This window comes from Colletotrichum fructicola, assembly GCF_000319635.2.
Source record: "Colletotrichum fructicola Nara gc5 chromosome Unknown KSG_Nara_v1_contig07, whole genome shotgun sequence".
Lineage (NCBI taxonomy): Eukaryota > Fungi > Ascomycota > Sordariomycetes > Glomerellales > Glomerellaceae > Colletotrichum > Colletotrichum fructicola.
Genome location: NW_027094057.1, coordinates 1,866,056 through 1,876,164, shown reverse-complemented (window position 1 = coordinate 1,876,164; position 10,109 = coordinate 1,866,056). Strand labels below are relative to the sequence as shown.

The window sequence follows — 10,109 nt, the reverse complement described above, 5'->3', positions numbered from 1 at the left end:
AATCGAGATAGTTCGTGATGATTGATGAAGTGCTCCAAGTGGCCAGCTCGGGATCGAAAAGTCGGATGTCGATTTCGAGACTGTAACGGTCTTTCTGCGACCGATACCTATCGGTCTGTGTAAGTTGACCGGCGAAAAACAGTTGATCGATCAACTCGGCGCATCTGCGTATGTGCTTGTGGTGACTGGGACGGTCGCTCTTGAACTTTTCGGTGTAGCCTTTGACTATGGCGTGGCAGAGCTCGTCTCGGGCGCGGGTCAAATCTTGGGACGTAGGTATCTTTTCAATCTCATCTATGACCCCATTGATCAAGTCATGGGGAAAGTAGCAGCCTCTCTTCAAAGGCAGATGTGCTATATAGCCTGTGTTTTGCGGGTGAAATTGGCATGGTTTGATTTTGTCCATGGCTTTCGGCGAGTGCTGTCGTTCAATCTGCTCTACGTTGTCAACTTATTGACTGATTACTTGCGCGCTGCGTAGACATCCACCTAAGTGTGATCCGCGGGGAATAGCCACTTGATATAGAACTGACTATGCACCTGAGGAACAAAGCTTGAATGCGATTTTCGGCGGAATTCTATGAAGATTGGCCAAGAACAGTTGAACTGACTTCACCCCACGTGCAAAAGTTCACGGCAATCTCACTTCGTCGCATTAATCACAGAGGACGAAAACCCTCAAGATCTACATAAAACCCCATCATTCCAGACTTTGTTTGTTTGCTGTACTTCCTTTGCTCAAACTGTGACAAACAGTTTCGGAGAATCGGATTCCTCTACAACACTTACCAAGCTCCCGCAACACATCAGCTAGGTTCATACATTGTTGTCCGCCAGATACCTGCAGATTTTGTATGTCACCTTAATTCTCAACCGACCTGTCTCCGCGGCAGAACTTTAACGAGCAGCGGTTCTGTAGGCACAGCAGCTACCCATTCCCGTCTCTTTGGCAGCTCTACCGGTATCCAGCCGTGGCCGTGTGAGTGACTTGAAGACTCATCAGGGGCAACCAACTCAAAACTCTGGATGATCTTCGCCAAGCTGAGGTAAAGTTCATAGTAGGAAAAGCTATTCAGATTAATCGTCAGACAGGCTCTCGATCATGCGGAGATTTGATCACTTACTGGAGGCCAATGCAAATGTTTGGCCCTTTCGAGAATGGAACATAGAATTTGTCTCGAAGGGCGTCTTCTTTGATTATCATTCCGCTCTCATTGACCAAACGGTATGGATCAAACAGCTCGGGGTTTGGGAATGCAGAATTGTCCCGCAAATACCAAATTGGCGATGAAGTCAACACGGTCTTTGTTGGTCAGTTAGATCTTTTTAGACAAATCGAACAGTACTGAAAGAAGATGCAAACCAAACGTTTCGTTTATAAACGGCAAGAAGTGCCACAGAAAACACGGAAGAGACAACGCGAAACACACAAACGATGACTGCAGAAATAGAACAATAGTGAGTTGCACCTACCCCTTCTGGGATGAATTTACCAAGAAGCTCCACGCCGCCCTTTGGAACAACCCGGGGCAACATCGCAGCAGCTGCACCGGCCCAACGAACGCCTTCCTTCACGCAGGCCTTCAGTCGAGGAATGTTTTCCAAAGCAGTCAAGTCGGTTGGGAATCCCACGCGAGCAAGATCTTCGTAGAGCGTTTGTTGGAACACTTGGTTTTTGGACAGTGCGTACAGGGTGTGTGCCAATGAAGCTGAAGTTGTGTCTGTTCCTGGTCCCAAGTTCTCTTTGGCTTCGGACAGTGCGGTTTGGGATGGAACTCCCGCTGCAACCATGAATCTGATCAAGTTGGGAAATTCAGAGGATGTCGGTTTCTCGGCGAGCTTGTTGCGAGTCCAGGCATCGTGTGTCCACTAAAACATCATAAGTTGGGGATAGAGTGGCGTCGACACGTTACAAACCTGGTCGTATTGCGCAAGGCCTTGTTTGTACGAGACTCGTGACCCAGTAGCTCGGCAGACGATGTCCTCAATTGAAATCCAAAGCTCATAAAGCGTCGGAAAATTCATAAGCTAATCAAATCAGTCTGTTGCTTCTCCATTCCTGTTGATGATGAACCTACCAAAGGCATCAACGTCGCTTTGTGGTCGTTCTTGGATACTATCGCGAGCTCTTCTTCTTTAGACCAAGCAGCAATGGCATGAAGTGCCTCACCGAAAGAGAATTCCGCTACAGCTAGTCAGTCTTGATACAGCTCTGGGATGCTTCATGCCAAGGTACAAATGATGTCTGCTTCAAGCGCTCTACATGCCGGTCCAATGTCAAATGCACCAAACTTTTGGCGAATCATCGCAACAAAATGGTCCACATGCTTGAGCATTAGCTCTTCCAAATGCCCAATCTTGCTGCGACTGTACAACTGGCCAAGTATCCTTCGACGCTTCGCATGTTCTTCTGGATGACTTATTGTTCTCAGTGATGGTTCATTTAGGTTCAGCAAGTCAGCTTACGTGATTGAGAAAAGGGCTGGATGGCCGTCTTGGACGAATTCGCCATAGTTGCGCGGGTCTTTTACGAAACCACTGTTGAGCTTATGCACTGCGTCGTAAATTTCCATGGAGTAGAATGAGACCTCGTTAGGACCTATCTGGACAAGGGGACCTGTCGCCACATAAATCAGTCTCGTTGTACCAGCAGTGACCCTCTGAATGGCGATAAGCACCTAGCCGTTCGTGAAGCTCGGGAAGCTTCAGGGTAACGTTGCCTCTGTACTCTTGCCAGAAGACCCATAGCAGACGTGAGTAATTAACTCCCCAGCCGGCGTTTGGTAAGTGAGATAGAGACGACGTGCGAAGCTTAGTGAAGGTCTGCGAGCTGTAAGTAAGTGGTCAACCGATGAACGTGTTTGTCATTGATCGTTGTCACCTTTACTATCGTCAATGCCACCAACACCAAGAGGCCCAAAAGCGTTACGGCTAGCAGAGCCATGACTGAGTATTATTCTTCAAACCGAGGCCGTAAAGTTTAACTGCTTCTCAGAGAATGGGAATATGCAGGCGCGGTTGCGTCCAAGTTGTCCACGAAGAGGTTCAGAGCATGAGCCGAGGCAACTTCGAAATTGCATCAATAGCTCCGACGACTTATTTCCACTTCAGATTATCCACTGCGACTTTATCTGACAATTGTCTGACCGCTATCATTTCACCTTGCTAGAACCAATTGCGTGATTGCCTTTTCCTTCAAACCCATGCAGAATTTCCATAATTGGAAGTCCAACCCGGATAACAGCCCTTCAGCGGGTTTGATGAAACTTGACACCGGGTCACATAAGCTGACATGTCGTTCGCTGCTTGACTTCAATTTGCGGTGCTGCATCCAGCCATCGATGAGAAGTATTAAGTACAAAAATAGGATGCCGTGTTACCGGAGGCGGAGCTAGCTCCGTTGTACAGTCCGTTGCGTTGACAGCGTCCGCCCCCGACTTTGACCCGGAAGGAAAATTTTCCGCTAGCCTAAAACCCCCCTAAACTGCCCTAGACTTCACACCTTAATAACTCTATACGTACGTAATATATATAGATTAAAAATAGATCATTATAACCGCCTAATTTAAGGCTATTAATTAATATATTTTTATTCTCATATATTATATATGTATAGAGTTATTAAGGTATGAAGTTTAGGGTGATTTAGGGGGTTTTTAGGTTAGCAGATACTAAACATAACGCTAAAAAGAAAAAAACAAAACCCCTTATATATAGTGTCTATAGTATCTACCTTAAAAACCCCTTAAAATTACCTTTAACTTTATATACTAATAGCTCTATACGTACGTAATATATAGTATAATAAAGTAAGGGAGAAAACTCATTAATTATATTAAGTATTCTACTTAGAGTAGACAACCTCCTAAGAATACTTAAACACTTGTATATTAAGTTTCTAGATAACTATAAGAAATATAAAAATAAATATATAAATAGTTATAAGCTTAACTAATTTATATTTTATTTATATTTTCTATTTTTTTATACTTGAAGTTATATAACTTTTTAAAATAAAATAAACTACTAAAAAGAAGTTTAATAGTGTTATTTTTTTAGCATTTTATTCTATTTGTACTTTAAATAATTAAAGAAGTATAATAAAAATTAAAAAAGAAAATAAAACTAAAACTAGTTAAAGCTAGAAAGGCTTAAAAATACTTATTTTTTATTTAATTCTTAAAAAATAAGAATTAGTGAATTTCTTTTTATAAATTAAAGTAAAAATTCTTAACAAAACCTTTTCTAAAGAGATAGTTACTAAAATTATTAAAAAGAATAAGAAAAATATAAAAACAAATATATATGTTTTATATTTATTTATTTAGTCTTTTTTACTATAAACTATCTAAGTTTTTATCTATTTATATAAATTATTTCCTCTTATAATAATATTTAATACGTATAAAAATATTTATTTAATGTTTTATTTTTAAATTAAAATTATTAAAAATTTTAAGTATTTTACTTCTTTCTATACATTTTTTTAAGTTTTTGATATACTAAAAAGAGGAAAACTTAATCAACTTTATTTTATATGTTTAATTTATTTTTTATTTTTTAATTTATATTTTCTATTATTTTAATTAATAATTAATCTTTTTACTAATTTTCTTAATATAAACTTAATTATAGTTTTCTTTTTTAGATTTCTTTAGCTTATTACATATTAAATACTATTTATTCTTTTAATATAATTAAAACTAAAAAAATATTTTACACTTATATAGTTTAAGCTATATTTTTAATTAAGTTATTTTAATTAATAAGGAATTACTTTAAAATTAAATTACTAAATCTATTTATTTTAAATAATTTAAACTTTTTAACCTTTTTTTTAATTTGAATATAATAGAGATCTTTTTATTTATTTTCTATTTTAACCTATATATTTTTAATTTTATTTGATGTCTTTCTAAAATAGTTTTTTCTCTTTATATTAATAATATAAATTATAAAATTAAAGTTATTATTATAGATTATTTTTTTATTTTACTAGTTTTCTTTTAAGAAGTTAGATCTTTAATTTTAATTTGAATTAATTTTTCAATAACTAATATTTAGTTCAATATAATTCTTCTAAAGTTTATATTTCTTTTAACTTTTTATTATTTGTTTTATTTCTTTCTCTTTAAAATTTTTAATTAGTTTTTTAAGTTTTAATAATTATTTCTAAATATAAAGTTTTAATATTAAAGATACTTTGTTAAATAATATATCTAATAAAATTTATAATATAGAAGTTATACTTCTATAAGTTCTCTTTTAACTTAATTTAAAGTTATAAAATAATAATAAAATATAATTAATAGGCTTTTAAGTTTCTATTAATATTTTATAGATTTTATATTAATTATAAACTAATTTAATTATAGTTTTAAAAAAGGTTTCTAATTTATTTAATTTATTATTACTAGTAATATCTTATAGTTATACTATTTAAATAGAAATATAAGCTACTTCTTTAATTAGTAATTAAATTTATATAACGTTACTTTTCTTTACTATTATATTATAAAAAGATAATAAAAGTATATAAAATAAACTTATTAACTGAGATATTATAATATTTTATTTTAAAATTATTATAAAAAAGAACTTAAATGATAAGAACTTTTGTATATTACTTTTTAATAATATCTCTAATAATTAAATTATAAGCTATTTTAATATAGCCTTTTAAGGAAAACTTATTTTAATATAAGAACTTAAATATATTATAAAAATTAAAAAGAACTTTGATTTATACATTTTATTTTTAAACTTTTTAAATTAAGTTCTTATTATTATTATAAAAGAACTTATTTTATTAATATTTAGTTAAAATTATATTAATAAAGTTATTATTAATATATATCTATTTAAGTATTAAGAAGGATCTATTTTAATTAAGCTTAAGTATTTTATAAAACTCATAAAATATAATAGAGAATTTAATAAACTTTATTATTTTAAAAATAACTTTAAAAAGTTTTTTTATTAAATTATATAAGTTAGATATATCTAGTTTTATTTAACTTAATATTTATTATATTAAAGTAATTAAAATAGAAATTTAAAAGCTAAAAAAGCTATTCTCTTTATAAAAATAGAGTAATTATATCTACTATTTATAGAGTTATATTATAAGAAAGTAATTAACTTTTATAAAAATATATAATATAAATTATAAGTTTAATTTAATTCTATTAATCTAATCAATATTGTATATAGTTTTATACATTTCTAAAATTTAGGGTTATAATTTCTAAATAAAAGAGATGAAAAAAGAGTAACGTTAAGAATAATTTAATAAAATATTATAGTTATAAAGTTTTATAATAATTTAAAAAAGAAACTGTTAAGTTATAAATATATAGAATTAATTAAATAAATTTATATTACTACTTATTTAAATAGTAATAATTAAACATCTTAGAAAAAAGAAAATATTAAAAAAGTAGATTTATAATAAATAAGGAGGTATTAATTATAATATTAATAGTTTTTATTAAAAGTTAATAAGAATAAGTAAGAAGAGAAGAAGTATAATTTTCAAGTTATATAAATAATAATTAAACTTAATTAAAATATTATAATTAAATATAAAACTATTTATTAAAATAAGATATTTATTATATATATAAATATATAAAGTTATTTAATAGAGAGTTTGTAAGTTAGAATACTCTTTTTTATAGATATTATTAAAGTAAATTTAATATTAATAGTTAATATCTCTTTTAAAAATATAATTTTCAAATCAAAAAGAACTAATTAAGTATATAAAGTAGTTTTTTTTAAAGATAAGATTTAAATAGTTATTAAATATAATTAGTAATTAGATAAAAATACAGTTAGATATTAAAAATAATAAGTAGAAAAAGAAAAAAGAGTAATTAATATAATTTAATAATAAGGAAAATAAGATAGTTATAGTTATACACTATTTAGCTAAATTTATAATTATATATTTTTAAAGGAACAATTAATATTTATAGCTATAAAAAAAGTAAAGCTTTTTATAATTTAATTATAAAATATATGAACTTAAACGCTTTTTTTATGAATAGTAATATTTTAATTAACGTTAATATATTTATTTTACTCTTATTATTAAAACTTAAACAAATATATTCTTTTAAGTTAATTTTAAATTTATAATAAAAAGCTTTTTAAAAAAACATTCTTTATTTTATTAAGAAATTACTATAATAAATAAGTTTTTAAGTTATTATAGTTATTATTTTTGATATTAACTATTTTTCTAATTAGATATAAAAAAGGATATTTCTTCTATTTAGCTATATTTCTTCTTTTTTCTTCTTAATATATTATTTTTTATAATCTCTAACTTAAGTAATATTTTATAATAATAGCTAGATTACTTCTAAATAACTAGTTAAAACTAAACTTTATATTAATATTAATTATATTTTATATAAATAAGTAGTTATTAAGATATTTATTATTAATAGAGATTCTTATAATAAGTTAAAATATAATAATTATTTAAGCTATTTAGTTTATAGTTATAAAGATAATAACTTTAACTAAAGGAATTTCTAAATAATTTTAAGTTTAAATAATCCTATTATATTTAGAGACTTAATTAGTTTCTTAAGCTCTTTTTTTTAAAGTTTTGATAAAATTAATAAAATCTATAATAATAAATATGTAAATAACTTTTTTTAGATTATTTATAAAAATATATATTTCTTTAATAAACTTTTCTCTATATTCTAATTAAATCTTATACAGGTTTTTAATTATTAAACTCATTAAACTATGAAGCTTATATAAAATAAGTTTATTAATAAATTCTTTATTTTTAATACATTTCTAATTTTTATTATTAAAGAATATAGCTAATTGGAAATTACTTTTTAAAAGAAATAGTTTTAAAATAGGGTTTAAAAAAAGAATTTTAATAATTTTATTAAGTATTAGTTATTTCTTTTTCTATTTTATTAATTCTTTTTAGTTTTAAAATATTAATAAGAATAAAAGCTTTTTTAAAAAGGGTTTTGGTTTCTATTTTAATATTTAAGTTTTCTTTTTATTTAATTTAGTTAATAGAAATATCTTTTCTATAACTAATATTTTTAATAAATTTAAATAATCCTTAGAGTAAGTTTATAAAAGAAAAGTTTGTTTAAAATAATTAAAATACGATTAATATTTTATATAATAGAATAACTTTTTTAGAAAGAGGTTTTAAAGGTTTTTTTTTTTAATTTTCTTAAAATTTAATAGTTTTAGCTTCTTTTATAAGAATAAATCAACTTTTTATATTTTCTATTAAGTAATTATAAATTTAAATATTATGAAATTAAATAAACTATTTTTAATTAAGCCATTAAGTTATATTAAGTTATATAAATAAGAAAATTAAACTAAATCTTTATTTTTTATTTATTAATAGCTAAAACGTAAAAAATAGAAGTTTAACTAAATATTTCATTATTTAATATAATATTTCTTTTTATAAATTTATAAATAACTTTGATTAAGTTAAAATTATTATAATTTTATAAAGTTTTAATAAATATAAACTAAAATTAATTAATATTCTATTTAAACATCTTAATAACTTAAATCTTTATAGCTTCATAGCTATTTTAATTTTAAAAATAAATAATAATAGCTTTTTAGTTAAGCTTATATTATAATAAAGTAATAATTATTTAGAAAATGAAAAATTTATTATTTTATAGTTTATAAGAACAATATCTCTAAAAGTATTAAATAAATTATTTGTTTTATTAGTTATGTCTTTTTCAAAATAATATTATTAAGTTTTAAAGTTTAAAAACTTTAATTTTAGTTTAAAATAAATAATTTAAAGTTAAAATAATAAATAATAAAGCTAATTTAGTTATCAATAATATTTTAATAAGTTTTTTTATAAATCTTATTTTGTATTAATTTTAATAAATAAAACCTCTTTTTATTTTAAATTTAAATTAAAATTCTAAAGTCATTATAAAAACTAAAGTTTTCAAAATAATGACTTCTAAAAATAATATTTTTGATATAAATATAGTACTTAAAGAGGATTGTTTAAAAAATAAAATAATATAACTATGAAAAGACTTCTCTATAGTAGTTTTACTTATTTATTTATATTAATTACTAATTTTATAATAAAATAAGAGAGAAAACTTATCAATTATATTAAGTATTTTACTTAGAATAAAAACTTTTTAAAAATACTTAAATACTTATATATTAGTTTTTAAATAACTATAAAAGATATAAAAATAAATATATAAATATAAGCTTAATTAATTTACATTTTATCTATATTGTTTACTTTTTTTATATTTTAAATTATATAACTTCTTAAGAGAAAATAAGTTACTAAGAAGACGTTTAGTAGTATTATTCCTATAATATTTTATTTTATTTTTATTTTAAAAAAGAGAATAAAACTAAAACTAACTAAAACTAGAAAAGTTTAAAAATACTTATTTTAATTTAATTCTTAAAAAGTAAAAATTAATAAATATTTTTCTATAAACTAAGTTAAAAATTCTTAAAAGCTTTTCTAGAGAGATAGTTACTATAATTATTAAGAAGAATAAGAAAAATATAAAAATAAGTATTTTTTTTTATTTATTTAGTTTTTATTTTATTTTAAGCTAACTAAGCTTTTATTTATTTATATAAGCTATTTCCTCTTATAATAACGCCCAACGCCTATAAAAATACCTATCTAACCTCTTACTTTTAAGTTAAAACAATTAAAATTCTAAGAACTCTACTTCCTTCTAGTAGTAATAAAAATTATAATATTAGATAGCCTTTAACTAGTAGACTAATTAATTAAGTTTTTAGCTATACGTATTATATACGTATAGAGTTATTAATATATGAAGTTTAGAGCGATTTAGTGGTTTTCTAGTAAAAAGCCCCTTTTTTTACCTTTTTCAGGCTGAAAATTAGGGGGCGGACGCTGTTAACGCAACGGACTGTACATTCGCAACATTTGGGGTCCATTTGAGCGTAGAAAAATACATGCGCCAACTGGAAAGATATAAAGAAAAAAACGCGGGGAAATAGATAAATCTCTGAGAATTCTTCTCAATCCAAACCATCTCCATATAATCTGAGCTCACCTCGCTAAC

At 26.1% G+C, this 10,109-nt stretch overlaps 1 protein-coding gene across 1 annotated transcript; it reads right to left on the bottom strand.

Moving 5' to 3' along the window:
• Window positions 1-869: 869 nt before the first annotated feature.
• Window positions 870-2,944, bottom strand: yanH (Cytochrome P450 monooxygenase yanH; the record flags this gene model as incomplete). The annotated part of the gene is made up of 9 exons (XM_066152661.1): window positions 870-1,068; window positions 1,125-1,303; window positions 1,474-1,869; window positions 1,918-2,028; window positions 2,079-2,185; window positions 2,237-2,418; window positions 2,467-2,617; window positions 2,679-2,823; window positions 2,882-2,944. 9 exons carry the CDS (start codon window positions 2,942-2,944, stop codon window positions 870-872), a joined length of 1,533 nt encoding a protein of 510 aa, XP_066008018.1.
• Window positions 2,945-10,109: the final 7,165 nt, after the last annotated feature.